Source organism: Prionailurus viverrinus, chromosome B1, assembly GCF_022837055.1.
Source record: "Prionailurus viverrinus isolate Anna chromosome B1, UM_Priviv_1.0, whole genome shotgun sequence".
In the NCBI taxonomy this organism is placed as follows: domain Eukaryota; kingdom Metazoa; phylum Chordata; class Mammalia; order Carnivora; family Felidae; genus Prionailurus; species Prionailurus viverrinus.
In genome coordinates, this window is record NC_062564.1 from 126,569,385 (window position 1) to 126,587,245 (window position 17,861).

Here is a 17,861-nt window from a genome sequence, read left to right on the forward strand (position 1 = left end):
ACATAAATATGGCCAACATGCCGAGAGCAGATGTGTGGACCGGGAAAGGTGCTGCAAGAGGTCCCAGGTTGGTGACTTTCGGTGGGTTTGTTCAGGGGAGGCACCCCAACATGTGTTTGGGTCCAGACTTTGAGGGATTTGCCCAGCAAAGAGTAAGGGAAAGGGCAGAACTATCAGAGGTCCATCCTTTAAAAAGGCACTAGGAAGAGTGAGTGGTCCAGTCTGAGGAGAGTTTGAGTTCTGTCCAGGCAACCTGAGACCGGGTCAGACTGTGAAGTGGTGGGAGAACAGGAGGATGGGGCCCCTACTGCATGTCAGGCCTGGACCCGTACTATGCAGGCATCGCCCCTCAGGCCTCATACCACCCAAGGGGGGTGGCACAGATATCCCTCACTGCGGGACTCCATGTGGTAGGAAGAGCATTTAAGGCTTTTTAATAAGAGAGAAAAGGGAGAAACATCCGCATGGCACTTTGGGAAGATTAGTCTGGCATAGACCACAGGTAATCAGTAAGGAGATGTGGCCAACAGCAAGCATACTCTCTGGGGAAGCAAGTCTGAGCTACACAGAGCATACTCCTTGTTGCTTCAGGCGCAAATTTAATCTTCACTGCCAGCAAGGGATAGTCATACCTGGGGATATGCGGCATTTCCTTCTAGGCTCTGTTGTTACTGTCCAGATAGGAAGCAAGCAGGATCTCAGCACGGGTGATGGCACTAAGCTGTGGAAATACCACGTGATTTCTCTTCCCCTCCACCTCCCAACCCATACATACATCATTTTTGCCTGATACGAGTGTTGAAGTCCTTTGGTTCAGAAATCCCCAACACAAATGCATTGATAAACACCATCACCTGCCCCTGGGTCATTCTTCTGCTCTCCTTTGTTTAAGTCCTGTGCCCTTGAGGTCAGGATTCCTCTGTCTTCAGGGTCCCTTGGAAGGAACTCTGTCAGATGTGGGGAAAGATCTACAAGTCGCGTCTTCACTGGGGGACCCCAAATCCCATTTGTTGCTAATGTGTTTCATTCATACCAGTCTTTTAACTGACATGTGCTGGAATGAGCACAGAGGAGCAAATGGAATCCTCAGTCTCCGTTTGTCAGTTTGGGGGTTTTGAGGCCAAATACTGTGATGGCGGCCAACCCCACCGTGTATATTATGGCAAAAAAAAAAAAAAAAAAAAAGTTTTGCTCTCATGTGCCCTCCCGGTCCCTGGATGGACCCTATGCAGTGGGATTGCACAAGCCGAGCCGTGAGCCTTGGCAGTTGGCCCCAGAATACAGAACGTACTGTCACTGAACACTGGGACACAGACAGCAGTGATCCCCACCGGGCAGGAGCAGTTTTGGGGGCTCTGGACAGTGGTGGCACTGACCCCCTGAGCCGAGCACTCTGCAAGACACCAGAGACTTCATGATGACTGAAACTGTGTCTAGTTTACCCTCCAGCAACTAATTATGTACACCAAGGAGTTACCTGCTCTGAGAGAGAGAGAGAGAGGGAGAGAGAGATGACATTTAAAGTAGATTAAGTGGATTTTCTTTTATTGCTTTAATAGTTCCCAGGCAACATTTGCTTTTGCTTTCCTAACCAGCAGAAGTGATCAGAAAATGATTAGAGTTTCTCCTGCAGATGAAATTCAGATTTTGCATTTGTGCTGTTTTATGAGCTGAAACTATTTTAAGAGCCAATTTATGATTTTCTCTCCTAAAATTAGATTGAACAAAAATAAGGGTGTACAGCAATTGGAGGATGCCATTAGAAGCTTGCCCTAAGGCAATCTACTGTGTTCACCATTTTCTGTAAAAAATTAGTCTTAATTTGATATCATTTGGAGGAGAGCTGTGTTCCATTTCATTCAACAAAAGCAGAACTGACTCTTCTTCTGCAGAGGTTAGAGAGAGAATTTACTTGGGCATTTGCCCAGGGCATTCCCTTCAGGGTCAAGACAGTTTCTAGAAGCTCTGAACTCCCAGCCTCCTAATCTCAGATCTGTTCATTCACAAAGAACTGCCCTTTCGAACATTTCTCCCCTCTTGAAATCTAAACCTTTAGGAGGATTGATAGTCCTCTCTCCTCTTTCATCCTGAACAGGATGAGAGAAAGGCTGTTATCGAATCCTACCAGAGCTTCCACCAAGCCCAGCCCAGAGCGAAAACCTATACATTCAAGGCTGTGCAAAGTCAGCACAGAAGGTACCTCTTCTTCTCAGCCAGGTCAGGTCCCGGCTTTCGGCCAGGAAGAGGCCATTCTCTTCTTATTGCGCAAAGCAAGGCATTATGTCGATTGGTTCAACAGAGATTGCTTTTGTCTTTGGAAGTAATGCTGTGTTGTTCCTGTGCCCGAACTACAGGAGCCTACTGGCATCGATCTGCCTCTGCTGGACCCAGCGAGCACCATCACCACCGTGACGGGACCCAGCGCTTTCAGCATCCCTCCACCTATCAGACAGAAGCTCTGTAGCAGCCTGGACGCCCCGCAGACGAGAGGTCATGACTGGCGGATGCTGGCCCATAAGCTGAACCTGGACAGGTGGGTATGGCTGGGCTCCTGTTTCTGTTAGAGCACCGGGGCTGATGCCCATGAGACTTAGGGCAACATTTGTTATTTTCTACCCATACACCTGTTTACTTTTATTTTTACCTATTTACTTTTTGTCATTCTGCAAACCCGTATTAAGTGGCTTCTTTGCATCTTGCATCTTGGTCTCGCAGACACCTTGTTGAGAGATATCCTGGGCTTATCTGACAAGATAAGGATCAGGTTTTGTGATCCTCTTTGCAAAGCTGATGGGCTAAATGGCCCTAAATAATATATCCACTCACTTAAAGTAATTGTTCCTCAACTCCGGTTGAACAAGAGCTGATGCTTGATGGTTAATTAACGTGCTAATCACCGCATTGATACCAAGTTATAAAGAGACCTCAGGAGCCCTTCTTCGTGGAATGTTGCCATCACCACCAAGCACAAGACATGGCATGATCTGTCAAAGATGATCAGAGCCTGGGTTGGAAAGAAAACATAAGTGTCTTGATTTCCTGTTTAGGATATGACCCATAGACATCTCGCCTCTTAAATTATCTTACTCAGAGTTGAGGTTAACAAAGCTAAACATCACATCTGTCTGGGGCTGATCTAATTAAGCATGTGCTAGTTATTTAGGATGGCTCCCTGTAAACCACAGCTTCTCCAGTGGGACCCGGATACTTAAAAGACAAATGGAGAGACGGAAGGGTTTAGTACAGAGAAAATAGATCTGTAAATCTCACCATTCAGCACACTCTCCCATTCCCAATTACAGGTACTTGAATTACTTTGCTACCAAATCGAGCCCGACTGGCGTAATCCTGGATCTCTGGGAAGCACAGAACTTCCCAGATGGAAATTTGAGCATGCTGGCGGCTGTCCTGGAAGAAATGGGAAGGCATGAGACAGTGGTGTCTTTAGCAGCGGAAGGGCAGTACTGACTCGTGCTGGGACTGGAAATGAAGGACGGCAATGCACAGGGAGTCTGTGGCCGTCCAGGGCATCACAGTTGAGAAGGAAATCCAGAATGGACCCAGACCGATGAGTTTCAAAGGCAAGACTGCAAGCGGGAGAGAGAAGGAAAACATAACACAACTGCTGATACACGTGCCCACTTTACTCGGACATCATCACAGGAGTTAAGAACAATTGTGTAAATTTGTACCTTGAATTTAGAAATCGACCTAATTTTCCTCTTAGTTGGGCTGTATGCTGTGTGGTACAGGATCTTACAGTTTCCTAGGAAACGCTTTTTATTGCTATCCAGGTATATGGATAAACTTTCTTAACAAACCCAATTTCTACAAACGTTGTTTACATCAAATTGGACAGGGATGCGGACACTGTCCATGGCTCGTTCTATTTTTGTTTAAATCATTTGAAGTTGAAGCTGTGGACGGTTTGTTGTGTCTATTTCAGATTAGTAATTTACAGAGAAATCACAGACTTTTGCTACAAACTGTGTGCATCAAGTGTCTCAGATAATCCTTCCATTGGTGTTCCGTTTCTAGAACTTGTAGAACCAGTGTTACTGTTTGTATCAGGGAGGTGGAGAATCTAAGTGTAAAGGAGAAATAACTAAGACTCTTTATTCCTTGAGGGCACCCATCTAGTGCCCTCTGGGAACAAAGCTGTAGCAATGCAGGGAAGACAGTGATTCATGTTCAGCCACACAAACAAGCATTTCTTCACCACGTGTGTGTTTGTAATACGCAATTTGAGGTGTTTTTTTAAAGGTATCATTATTATTATCATTATTATTAATGAATATTTACAGGTATTCTAGTAAAAGGATTTTCTTTTAGCTTCTGTTTTTGTTAGCAGTACTGTTAGTATTTAGATATTGACTAGACCTGCTTCACTCTTCTGACATAAGGTGGGCGTGGTCACCAGTTTAATTAAAAGGCTTTGCTTCCTTGACCTTTTATCTTTCTTGCATCCTTCTGCACCAGAAAGATAGTGCTCAGTGGCTTTGTCAGTCTCTTCTTTCAGCTTGCTCAGGCAAGGTCTTTCTCCTCCGAGTCTTGTTGGGAGAAGCGTTCTCTATTAAAGTTCACTGAATATTGTAGTTATGTGATTACACACTGACTCCCCCAGGATACTCTGTCTACTTTAGAGGCAGTGTGCATAGAGGAACAGCCTCCGAAGTGGCAATCGGAAAACCAGTTCACATTCTGGCTTTGTCATTGTCTAGCTGTGCTACCTTGGGAAAGTCATTGAACCTCCCTGGACCTCAGTTTCCTCACGTGTCCAATGAAAGGGTGGAAGTATTAGATATTCTCAAGGTTCTAAAATGCTAGACTTCTCCTGTGATGTCTCCAGTCTCATTCATCAGTCTGAGGCCCACACTGGACGCTGACCTGGATCAATAAAGAGCCAGCTAGTCTCTTGCCCAGGCTACAGTATGCCTTCCAAATAGTTCCAGCTTTGAAGAGGATGATCCTTACCTGTAACCTATTTGTCATGCTTCCCAGCCTTGTCTTTGTGCTGCTCACCAAGAGGTGGCATCCCTTTATTATCATTTTCTTTCCTCTTTGGGGACCACTTGCCTTCCTGACTAGTTGCAAGTTATGTTCTATTATTGTCTTAATCAAACGTTTTTAAAATTAAAAAAAAATTAACCAAAAAGTAGTCAAACGACTACTTTGTGTAAACTATGGTATTTCCTGAGAATTATCACAGGCCCTTGGTTTTAACCCAGGGACTCCATTCATTCAACAGGTGGGAAATAAAGGGTCAATAGCCCAGAAGCCAAGCCACGACTGAACAACAAGCACCCATGTGTATGAATCAGAACCTTCGAAACATGGCCGTGGTTCACTTTTGGGCTAGAGGTACAGAGGTTACTGACTGGCATTGAACTAGAAATCATTTTAGATATTTTCCTCCATCTTTACCCATATATTTCCTCTTCTATTTTGGTGACTTCTTAGTATGCCCAAGATTCCTCAAGGCATCCTCATCATTGAGGAACTACTGATACCTTGTTATAGAGCCTCTTCTCTCACCGTTTTTGTTTCTTATCTTCTGTTTGGGGCATATTTTCCATAACCTGTCTCTCTCAGGCCACCCCTGCACCATAGATAAAAACATGTTACACTTATCGTGAAAGGAAGGGATTGCAGTAATAAATAAGTTCAGTAGATAATGTTTGTACCAATGCGTATTTGACCAAAAGATAGTAACACTGTATGCTACGTAAAACGATTTTTAAATAGATATTTTTTTACAAAGAGGAGGACAAAAGATTGCTATTGTCCATTACTTCAGTTTGAAATAACTTCTCAAGATTGCTCGTCAATACTGGTTTGGGGAGCTGTCATCTGTGGAAATCAAGAATTAGAAATCTGAAGGATGTTCAAAGGAACTTCCATGCCTAGTGGAAAGGAAAGAGTGGTTGATTCCTTGTAAGTGAGGTACTCATCTGTCATAGAACCTGTTATGTTCCCCATCAAGTGAATGGCAACTCCCTTACGTACAACACACCATTCATGTCCAATAATTTTCCCTACGAATTCTGATTTCCTTTTCCTTTGGAGTAAAATAATAGCAGTTAGGTTGCTCTCAAACTTAGAAGGTCCAGATTCAACAGTTCATTTCATAGAAAGCCACTCCATCATTCTATGTGACATGTCCTGCCTTTGATTCCTAGGGTTTCTATATAGCTTGTGAGGAAGGACGCGCTTATTACTTCTTTGGAATGGGGAAAGAAACCTATCATTTGTGCATAGTGCCATCTAGTGGTGCACAACGCACCCTATCCTAGTGTCACATAAAAATTCACGTAAAGTTGTTTGACAAAGGGAATTAATAGCTAAACAGTCAGGATCTTTAGGACACACGTGGGTAAATTTTCACTTCAAATCTATAGTTTTCTTATTGTCACACTTCTTTACTTAAATCACCCATAAAAATTCCATGTCATTATGAGGCTAGTACACCAACTCTTTCACACACGGTATGTCTCAAGTTGGTTTGGGGTAATAGGAATGATAGAAATACATAAATCTCTGTATAAAACAGTTTTTGAAGAGTTGTCATGTTTAACACTTACATTTTTTATTGAGATTTGGATGTTTTAAATCTCCTACATCTAGTTTTCTAATATTTATTTTTGGAAATGTAAGAAGAATCCGCTTACAAATAAGTTTTATATATGCAAATGACAGAACTGTGTCTAAGGAAGGGAGATTTGTGACTGGTAACCAGGACTGGAAGGAAGATTCCTTTCTGCTGAATGTGGATGTCTAAAGGCAGAGGTCTCATCGCATTTTCATTTTATTCTCACCACATTCATTCAGATTTCCTTAGAGTGATCTGGAAGGAATAGAAACTGGATTCAGTACTGGTAACTGGACACAGGGTGATGACAAACATGTAACAGAGAACAGCCTTTTCACAAACTGTGTGGACACCAATGTGGACACTCACCTCTGCTACAAGGAAAAAATCCCCATCCTCAGATGACTTCTTCAAAGGCAGGGCAATATTTTGGGTGAGGTGTCCAATACTCAACTGTAAAACCATTACCCATTTTCATATGTACTATTATTTTAGAGATATTACTCTCTTAACTTTCAAACAGTAGAGCCATTCTTTAGGAAGAAGTCATGGAGACTGAGTTTAGGACACTCTGGAAATTAGATACTCTGTAATTTTTTTTAAGGTATTTATTTCTCATGTAAGTTAGATACCTTCAAAGTAAGCATTCAGATGGTGGAATCAAGACTTTTTACTTCTGGAGAGAAGCAAACGAGGCTCTCGTCCTTTGTATCCCCATGTGTATGACTGTCAGGAACACAGCAGATATGCTTTCGGTCCACTTCTGTCATCCACGTATGAGGAAGGGAGCCAGTAAGGTGATCACTAACTTCCTAGAATTCACAAGCCTTTGCCAGTATATGGTCTGCCCCCATGGGGTCAAGCAAATAAAAACTATATAAGGACCTGCAAGAGAGTGTAAAGAATGTAGAAGAAGTTTACATGTTGAATTTTCAGTCTTGAAGTTGAATGTGAGTTTTCTTTAGCTTTTGCTGAGCAGTTGCTCTGGACAAGTTCTCTGTTTCACATAGAGACCTCAGTACAAGTCCAAGGCCAATGAGGGAAGGGATGACCATGGAAACAGCTGAAATGAAACTGGGTTTTATCCATCTTCTTTGAGAATAGAGGAGCTTTTGTGAATCAGAATGTTGTTGCTTAAAGCCAATTATTTGTAAAGATGATAGTGGTCAATGAGCATTAGATTTTATAGATCCAATAAGGAAAATATTTTTATTATTATCTCAAGGTAATAAGACATTTTTTTTACCTTCCGAGTGCCTCATAGGACCAACTATTACACTTTGGGTTTTTTGTTTTTGTGTGTTTTTTTTTACCCTTGTTGAACTAATGTTGAATGAAATCCTTAGAACTTTGACTCTGTGCAATGAAGTGCTGTTTCTCTACCTTAAGAAATATATTTGTATAATCTCTGGCTGTAATGATCACTTTCAAAGATTTCCCTTGCATTCTCTGATTTTTTCAATGGAATAAGTCATAAGGGGAATAAATATATTGCAACCAATGTTAATTTAAACCTGTGTCCATACAGGTCAAGTTAGCCAAATGGAGTCATAAGTATTTCCGGAATTCATGTCTAAAACCTGCTATTTTGGAAAGGCAGGGGTGGGGGGAGGGGGGAATGGCAACGTATGTCACTGGGTAGGTTTTCCCTGTGAACTAAGACTAACAACTTTCTGATCCTTCAGGCTTACTGGCCTTGTGCTTGCCCCCATTTTCAGAAATCTACTTAAAAAAAAAAAAAATCTGTCTTCGTTCAGGGCTCCCAGCTTTTCCGGTAGGCTTGTCCCCTCCTCCTATTGATTTGTGGTGGGATACTAATGAGCTCATTCAACCAAATGTAACATATGCTCCTCGACCGATTTTAGAATGGCTGAGGGAGGCATCACCAAGACAAACCACCAGGAACTCCACAAATGTGCTGGTACACAAACCCCAGCAACCGTAAAGAACTCACTATTGGTAAGAGGCTGTTTCCCAGCCAGCTGTACACTTAGACTCTCGGGGATTGAAGAGATCTTCCAGAATCCAAAGTTGGGAATCTCTGCAGAATGTCGCAAGAGTTGTGGCCGGTACACCAGTTGTTCAGAAGACAACGAGGAAGCTGCCCTGAGACACAGTCAGCTGCCCACCAGCCAAAGTATTTGGTACTGTATACCAGCCTCTTAGCATGCCATTTGAGATTTGTGCCTCGGCAATATTGTAAATTGCCGAAGGCCATCACCCTTCAGGGCCCATTATAAATATTCTCAAATTCTATGTGTCATCCTTCAATTCCAAAGATCTGTTGGAATTGGGGCTATCAGAGCCGCTGTTGAGCCTGATGGCGCTGACCCAGGGTGCAGTAACCCTCATTTCTGGAGTTCAGAATGTGAATCATAGGCCGGTATCTCTGAGCGGTAGCCTAGGAGTTGAGCCATTGACCTCTGCCCCTAGGCACGATGGTGAGGCAATATCCAAGAATCGTGACGTGAGCTATCTTCTCCATGCTAAAACAAACCTGTTTTAGAACAGCTTAAAAGAGCAAGAAATCTACAGCCAGTGGAAAATGCCTTTGCCTTTTTATACTCTTAAAGTCTCATATGACGCCTGTAATCCTAGGGGCTTAAGTTCAAGTGCGTACCCCTCCAGGCCTTGGGAAAGAAAGAGGACAGCAATCAGAACAAGCTGAGTGGTTTGCGTTCTCCCCCTCACTCTTCCCTCCATCTGCTATTGGTACCGAAGCCTTCGCCCTCCAAACAGAATGCATTCAGCCAATTGCAGGGAATATCATCACTGTGTGTGTGTTGGGTGTCAGTGTTGTACATGTTCACCGAGTTTAACGTTGAGCTGTAGCAAGTTGGTGACCTTCCGCTTCACTCTTTCTAAAGAAGACAGGCAGTGTTTGTCAGAGAGAAATCCCCAGCAGTCTGTGTTGAAGAGCCTGTGTCATCCACCTGCTGTTCCCTTTGGAACAGTTCAACTGCAGAAGTGTCGGATTGAGATTTTGTGCTTTGTCATTTTTCTTTTGGAAACACGACAACACAACTTTGGCTTTTCAGATACGGAACACTTCTTTTGTTGTTGTGGAGTTCCCTCTTGCTGTATCTTCTATGCAATTCCTTTTCTAGAAAACCCCTGGTGGAGGAGTGCTCTCTGGGCATCCCGTCCACCATGCCGCTGTGTGGTGAAGGTGAGGGATGCCAGCTCTGGGTGTGCCTCTTCTCTCTCCCTGCTGCCTCTCCCCGTTTTTCCTGCAGTCCCTTGGTTTGTAAATTGCCTGCATTTATTCTGTCAGCCAACATGTACAAAATGTAAGAAAGAATTTTTAAACAGGTAATAAATTATATTTATAAGCAACAGAGTGCTACCTCCTTTGTTTCTTCATAACAAAACACTCCTGTGTGAAGGGTCACCCTGCGTTTCTTTCGGACAGAAAAGCCCCTGGAGTCCGCAAGGATGGTAATCACAGCCTCCCTTGGGGACAGGATGAAGGTTCTGGAATCAGTGTTTCTCAAGCCTCTCTGCACATTATAATCACCTGAGTAGCTTTAAAAACCACTAGTGCCTGGAGGTGCCTGGGTGGCTCAGTTGATTAAGTGCCATACTCTTGATTTCAGCTCAGGTCATGATACCACAGTCATGGGACCAAGCCCCGTGTTGGGCTCCGCGCTGAGTGTGGAGCCCACTTAAGATTTATATTTCCTCTCTCTCGCTCTCTCCCTCTCTCTTCTCCTCCCCGTCTCAAGCTTGCTCTCAAAACACACAAACACACCCCTAGTACCTGACTCCCGACCCTAGAGGTTCTGATTTTATAGGTCTAGGGTGTGGCCCGGTTGTTGAGAGCTTTTTAATGGCCCCCAGGTGATAGTGGTGAGCAGTAAATGGGGAGAACCAGTCTTAGAGCAGCATCAGAAGGTCCTGGGGACCTTGTGGATAAAAAGAATATGGGGCTCTACCCCGAGAGACCTGATTTTAAACGAAATCAGTTGTTTGCAAACAACTACGCTAATTGGTAGGGCATGAAAGATGAGCCCAGTAACCCAGGATGCCCAGAGCTATGGCAAATGCCACCGGTACAGGACACCCGGTCACCCCTTTAGAGCGAGCCAGCAGAAGGCTCCAAGCGTGCGGTGGATGATGGCCATGAAACGAGTGGAATCAAAGGCGGCTCCTCCCTTAGTGAGAGAACTACTTGGAGCCGTGTCCTTGGACAGACTGCAATCTGCCCACCCCTGCTCAGGTGGGATCACAGGAGTGGATGACAATTGTACCAATGCTGAGAAAACGCCCCCTCCTGAGGCCTGGGAGACAGTGATTTCAGACAGATTTAAAGCTGGAGTCACAAACTCAAATGTTTGTCGGGACTAAGGAAGTAGTGACTGTGTGTAGAACTGGAACCTCGGGAAAAGAAAAGGCAGAAGTGGGTTCTATGGCTGGACTAGAGATTTCAACTCCATCCAAAGATGAAAATACAGGGGCACCCGGGTGGCTCAGTCGGTTGAGCGTCTGACTTCAGCTCAGGTTCATGAGTTTGAGCCCCGCATCGGGCTCGCTGCTGTCAGCGCAGAGCCCGCTTCGGATCCTCTGTTCCCCCCTCTCTGTGCCCCTCCCCCATTTGCACTTCCTCAAAAATAAACAGACACTTAAAAAATAAAGATGAAAATACAATTAAAGAATCAAATGGTACTTCTCAAAGAAACGCACAGGGTGGTAAGACTCCCCCATGCCGTCCACTGACCCCTACTCTGGAGCGTTGGTAGCTGGGATCCCTGTTGGGAAAGCTGAGCCTACGAGAGCTACCAAATGAGTCTGTGAGGGCGCTGACATGCGACCTGGGCTGGGGACACTACGGAGCTCTCTAAGGCTCCCGCTGTATCTGTCCTTCTGGGCCAGCACACAGGCACCAGGCAAAGAACCTTCTTCTGTCCCAGAGGTCCTGCAGCTCAGAACCTAGGGTAGAAATTACTTTCCAGAAACAAAAGTCCTTCTAAGAGTGGGGTTGTAACAAATGACTTGTGTCAAGAGAAGGTTCTGTTCTCCTGAGCTGGGATTTACTACCCATCTCCCTTCAAGTCCCACGAACGGCCATAGCATATAGAAGTGGGGCACAGAGAGGGGCGAAGAGGTGTGCCCACAGTGAATTGTGACTTTTTTAAACATCGCTAGCTTATATCCTGTTGAACTCACGTCGGTGAGGAAAAGCTTCTGCTGCGTGCTGGGTGGGGCCTTCACGTACTTCACAAATTCATCTCATGTGCTTCTCATGAGAGCCCTAAGCAGATGGGTATTTTTATCCCATATACAGGGGAGAAAACGGTGCTCAGATTCTATACTTCCACAGAAGTGAGAAAGTGAAAACCACGGAACGTGAGCCAAGTCGATCTGAATCCCAATGCTGGGATGAATTCCCTTGGCCCAAGTGCAGCTGGCTAAATGCAGCCAGTCACACGAACACTTTGGGGTCCCTGGTAACTAAGGGAGTATTCTTATACTGCCTGTGCCCAAACGATCCCGGGCTTCTCTCCTGACCCAGTCTCCAACGGATCCCCTCAAAACTAAACTTTCTACCCTACCTGCCGAGATCCACAGTCCAAGCAGAAATAACCCAATCCTTTCCCTCTCCCTTTGCACAGGGCTTTCTCTGGTCCAAGGGGACGCCGTTTCCGGGGCAAAGGCAATAGCCTCCTTCTTCCATACCCCACGTGTCACGGCTGGGAGGAAAGATGGGGTCTTTGTCATTTGTGGCCCTTGCATGGAACCCACTGCTTTGTGCTTCAGCCTACCAGGCCCGACCGGCCTCTGACCCGACTCACTGCCCTCACAGACCATCCCCCATTTTCCTGTGGCCCTGGAGAACTCGGCCTCACAGCCTTCCTTTCCTTAGACTGCTACCATCCTCAGGGGCCCCAGGATCCATGAAGACCTATCCAAAAGCCTTACTGTCGGGTTCTTCTTTCCGTACCGACAATCTGGTCCACTAGCTAAATCCCTGCACTCCTGTGATCACACCCTCCTGCCTGTCCTTAGCCTCGCTGCTCTCTCTCTCTGAAGCGTCATGTGGACTGCAGCCCCTGTCACTGCTGGTACACCACCCCAACCCCGGAAGGGTTCTCTGTCCTTGGACCTAGTTTCCCTCCACCCGCCAGCCGCCTCCTCTTCAATCCCTTCTCTGGGCCACGTCAGCCATCTCCCTGGATGGTGGTGATCCGCGTTTTGCATGATCCATGACTGCCTGTGCCCGAAAACCTTCAACCCTGAGTGAATGTTTGTTGCAGGCCCCAGGCCTACGCTTCAGGAGCTGACAGAAACCACACAGGAAAGTGGCACCATGACTTTGTACCGCCAGCTAATATTCAGCAATGGCTGAGCTCTGACTTCATGCCGGATGCGTGGAGGGCTTCGTCTTCAGGACGGCGTCACACATTAGGTAATATTATTCTCAACTTCAAGGGACAGAAAAGGAGTCTCTGTGAGGTGCACACAGGTCTGTTGTCACACAACTGAGGGTATGAGAGGCTCCACACAGGCCGCCTGGCAATCCACAGCCCATCCTCTCGGCCGCTACGCCACACGGTCGGTCCCATGCGCGAACCGGGCCCTCAGCGCTGCCTGTAACCATCTGGCTGCAATTTTCCACGGCGCAATTTTAAACTCACTTGTCCGAAACCCCTCACTTCCCTACCTTGCCTCTCGCTCCCAACAGATGACTGTGCCTCCTAATTACAGAGAAGACAGAAGCCATCAGACCATTCATCTCGCTCTCCCGCCACCAAACACATAAGCTTACCTGCATCATTTTCTTCCACGGCTGCCTTCCCGCCTGTTACAATGTGACATTTTCAAAGATGGAAAAAAGGCACAACTATAAGATAACAGACATGTTCTTTCCAAGGGGATAAAGAATCCATTTTATTTCAGTGGGGGGGGGGTGGGGGGAGGGGGGAATGTTAAAACAAAGCCATATACAATTTGTAACAAATACAATTGTTTGTTCCCTAGTCCTGAATAATTACAGTATATACAAATTCAATAAGGCACTGGTTCCCCAAAAGAACACAAATGAATCTTCTTTTGAAACAGACAGACAACAAAACCCCTTATATATTGCCAACTTTTCTCCAAAAAATATGGCATTGTTCTTTGTTTTGTTTTACAAGAGGAATCATAATTGCTAAATTAAATCACTTCTGATGCCACTTCTTTCATTTCCACTGCTATGCGACCGAGTTTTCTAAAGAGATAGAACTGCAGAACTATTCAAGTTTAAAAAAAAAAAAAATTGCTTTCAGTGCCTTCCCGCTCAAAAACAAAGAAGAACCAGAACAGACCAACGGCGTAAACCTCCGTAACGTCTAATGACTATGCATGACTCTAGGAACACGAAATTCTGTCGTTATTCAGTATTTCCTGTACCTGAGTACACAACAATCGAGATGTGTCAAGGAATTCCCTGGAAACAAAATCTTGGCATGTTTTCTAAGAAGCTTTATGTGTGAAGAATAAACAGAACAGTCACTAGTGGCCTGTGAGCGGTGCTGTCTGGCAAGGCCAAGCCCCGTCTCCTCATACACGACGTTCATAGCACTGTCACTTGTGACTTAACCAACTACATGCTTTCATAAATAAATATTATGTTTCATTTAGTACTTTATCATCCATAATATTTTACTCTCTAATCCACATAATGGAGTTGTGCCAGACTCCAAACTGAACATAATATTTATATATACATATATATTTATATAATATATACACACATACATAAACTATAAACCTGAACATCTTAGCATACAAAACTCACATTAGCTAGCAACTAATATTTTAGGATTCCCTTGGAGGGGAGGGAGTGATTAGAAGAAAATCTTAGTCTTTGAAATAGTCTTGAAAGGAAACAACTGACTACAGTAATTTTCAGGTTCCCACTTATTCTATTGAAAGACAAAACAAAAAAAATAAAATTCACTTCTGAGCTACTAAAAATTTAAAAATCAAAAAGTATGATTTGGAAGTGAGTAGGTAGTCCCTTTAAGAACAATTTAGTATTCCCTAAATAAGGTGGGTTTGGGTAAGATACGAAGAAAAGTCTACTCATAAATAAATGCCTATCTCATTGAAAGACACTAACAACTAAATGGGTCTTTTTAAATATATCGAGAATAATTTTTAAATGTTCATAGTGAGTAAATCAGGTTGAGGATTAGAAAGCAAGCTATAGATTTTTCCAAAACAACTAAACAAATAATATAGAAGAAATTTGGATACTGTTTTAATTTCTTCCCATTCTTCATTGAAACCAAGTCCCCCCTACAAATCTAGTTTACTTTCAAATCATCACCTCCCCACAAAGTATTTTGATTGAAGTTACCTATGTATAAAAATTTACCAAAAATAACACACATTTTTATCTAAGAGGTAAGCCCAACCTCGCTTAAATTTAGGGAAAATCAAGAAACACAACTGTGTCCCCACTCAACGGGCATCAATGTTTGCTTATTTGTTTGTAGATTATCTAATTTAGAGGCACTGAAGTTTCTCTCCAAGGCTCAGATGATTATCACACTTCATTGTACGCACACATTCCTTCCAAGCTATCACAGGGGATACAATGCGACCCAAGGGAAAGGAACCTTTGGGTTGCGATTCAGGTGATTTTAATCTCACTAAAAGCAGCCTTCTGATTACAATTCTATTTGGAAACGAGTGTTTTTAATCTGGGAGAAACAAACATTGTTCCTATTCAAGGGTTAAGAAAATCTTCGTTACACACAAAACGCGGCTCTAACGCACTGGGAAGAGAATGCTGACTACAGAACACTCTTTCTCCTGATGTGCTCCCAAACTGTAAGCACAGCTCACAACCACTCTGTGCTCTAAGACGTTTTCAGGTTGAACAAGTCACCAGCTGCAGGCCTACCCCAGAAGTGAGGAGAATATTTTCTCATTTTTCATGCAGCTGTCACATTTTCAAACACCCTCCATCCTTCAGGCACCAACTGGTGAAAATGTGTTATAAAACACTGCCCCCTGGAGTATTCTGGAAGGAACGTCGTGTTTAAAAAGACCAAGAAGTACTTCCCCAATTCTTTACTAAACACGGCGGAATCTCTAAGAAACAAAAGAAAACCACAGTAAGGACACCTAGACGGATACAGGCGAGAGGGGTGTGCACAATTTTAAGCTTTATGTTCCTGTTGCTGAGGAATATTGGCCCTGTCAATGATCTGACTCACGTTCCTCAAAAGTTCAAACCCCACAGAGCCGAGTAGGTGAGGAGATGCTTTGCACAAGTGCCACAGAGAAGAAAAATAAATTAATTAATTAACAAGTGAACTGAACGTCATGAAAATAAAATAAACTGAGTCAGAACTCTTAAGACGTGAAATTATCATTTAGGGTGAGTATGCTCGATCCATATCTATCTTAGAATAATAAATCACAGCAGCCATAATATTTTGTGCCCTCCACTTGCTCTCTTCTGCTGTCCCCTCTGGAGGTTATATTTCTACTTTTAAATTAAAATTTAGTTAAATTAATATGACATGCTTTCTCTCCTTCCCTTCACTCAGACACAAAAGAGACAGACAATAACAAAAAGAAACTGTCATTATCTATATACAAAATAAGACAGGCATACTTTCCCTTGTGCTTCTAAGGCGGGCTCTCCTGCATAGATAAGAGACAAGCCATTTGCACCCCCAAGCCTCATCTTCTACCTTACTGACATATTTTTCTTACAACACAGGAGCAAAATTAGCTCTATTTTAAAGAGGCTTGTTTATAACAAAACTGATGGCAATTTTATGTAATATCGATCCTTTCGTTTGAGAGATCAAAAACATGCATGGGTCAGTTCTCTGCACCTAAGAACAGCTCTGTTTGTGTTTAATGAAAAGGAAAGGATTTTACCGTGACAGAAACGCCTTAAAAGAATCAGAAACACAAAGTGGTTCTAAAGAAAAGCATCAACACTTACTACTTCTCACAGAGTCACATGAAACCTTCATTTGTTCCATATTGTCTGAAGCTACGAAGGGTCACCTGCAGGAACCCCCAAACGAGGTCCCAGACAGGTGGCATCTGTACCCAGGTGCATTCACATTGCTGTGGCGGCCCCTAAATTCAGGGCTGGCCAAAGTGGTCTGAGGAGGCAGAACCGGGGAGATTTTCAGAGGAGTTCCACTCTGTGTTCTCCAACTTCACAGACTGTCTCTTGGTTTGAAGAGTGCAACAAAATTATACCAATGGAAAAAGGTATTTTAAAACTTGCCTTCCGGCAGAATTTCTGGGAAGACCTTTTGTTGTTATTAAACTATAATAGTAAAAACCTTAAAACATCTACATTATTTGTTCTATTTTGGCAAAATTAAAGCATCTTTTGAAGAAAAAAAAAAGGGCAATCCCAAAATACAGGGCTTTCTTAGAAAGCAACATGCGTCATATCTTGAACAAGTTACCCAAGCGGTTTCTCCCTCCTACAAACAGACACGGTAAGAACGTGTTTCTGGGAACTTCTCTTTGTCCAGGCTGCTCCCTGAGAGGTGAGGCTGAACCCACTGGGAAGCAGGATGGTGTTCAAGGCTTGTACTGTGGATGCTTCTGGAACATCTTTTGCTCTGCCCACAAACAGAAGAGTATCTACTGGCTTTCTCAAGAGGTGCTTGTTTTTTCCCCTCAAATCAGAGTTTAATGTCCTGGGACTCTGACATTTTGGCTAGTGTTTTCTTGACGCGCAGGGCGGTCAGTCGTGATGCAGGATTGTGAGCCCAGCATTCCATCATGAGCTTTCCCATCTGCCTCAGACACTGTGGGAAGGGAAAGGAAAGCTGGAGTAACACGAGACACAGGGATTATCAGCAAGGTGGCCATTTGCTATCTGGCTTTTGGTCTGAGGCTTCAGAAGTTTGAATATATATTTTTTATTTTTTTTAATGTTTATTTTTGAGAAAAAGAGAGAGCGAGCGAGTGCAAGGGGGCAGGGGCAGAGAGAGAGGGAGACACAGAATCCGAGGCAGGCTCCAGGTTCTGAACTGTCAGCACAGAGCCCAACTCGGGGCTTGAACCCACAAACCGTGAGATCATGACCTGAGCCAAATTCAGGTGCTTAACCAACTGAGCCACCCAGGCACCCTGTAAATATAGTTTCAAAAGATACTCCTAAAAGCATGTAGACAAAATTCCATAAAAAATTCTTTTTTTCATACAAATTCTAAATGACTAAAACACATTTTCATGTATTCCTTATGACAGTAGCAAGCAGGTGGTTTTGCTGATTGTAGAAGAGTGTCTTTGAAGT

General features: G+C 43.9%; 2 protein-coding genes across 3 annotated transcripts in view; one reads left to right on the forward strand and one right to left on the reverse strand.

Annotated features, from left to right (window-relative positions):
• UNC5C (unc-5 netrin receptor C) overlaps positions 1-3,806 on the forward strand; it is a 351,607-nt gene extending 347,801 nt beyond the window's left edge. For both annotated transcript variants that reach the window (XM_047856492.1, XM_047856493.1), the window contains 2 exons: positions 2,355-2,533; positions 3,303-3,806. In XM_047856492.1, the coding sequence (XP_047712448.1) occupies positions 2,355-2,533; positions 3,303-3,468 (345 nt within the window). In that variant the 3' untranslated portion in view covers positions 3,469-3,806. The remainder of the gene's footprint in view (positions 1-2,354; positions 2,534-3,302) is intronic.
• Positions 3,807-13,477: 9,671 nt separating this feature from the next.
• Positions 13,478-17,861, reverse strand: part of BMPR1B (bone morphogenetic protein receptor type 1B) — a 410,990-nt gene continuing 406,606 nt past the window's right edge. The window contains exon 12 of the mRNA XM_047857488.1: positions 13,478-17,370. Coding sequence (XP_047713444.1) covers positions 17,245-17,370 — 126 coding nt within the window. The 3' untranslated portion in view covers positions 13,478-17,244. The remainder of the gene's footprint in view (positions 17,371-17,861) is intronic.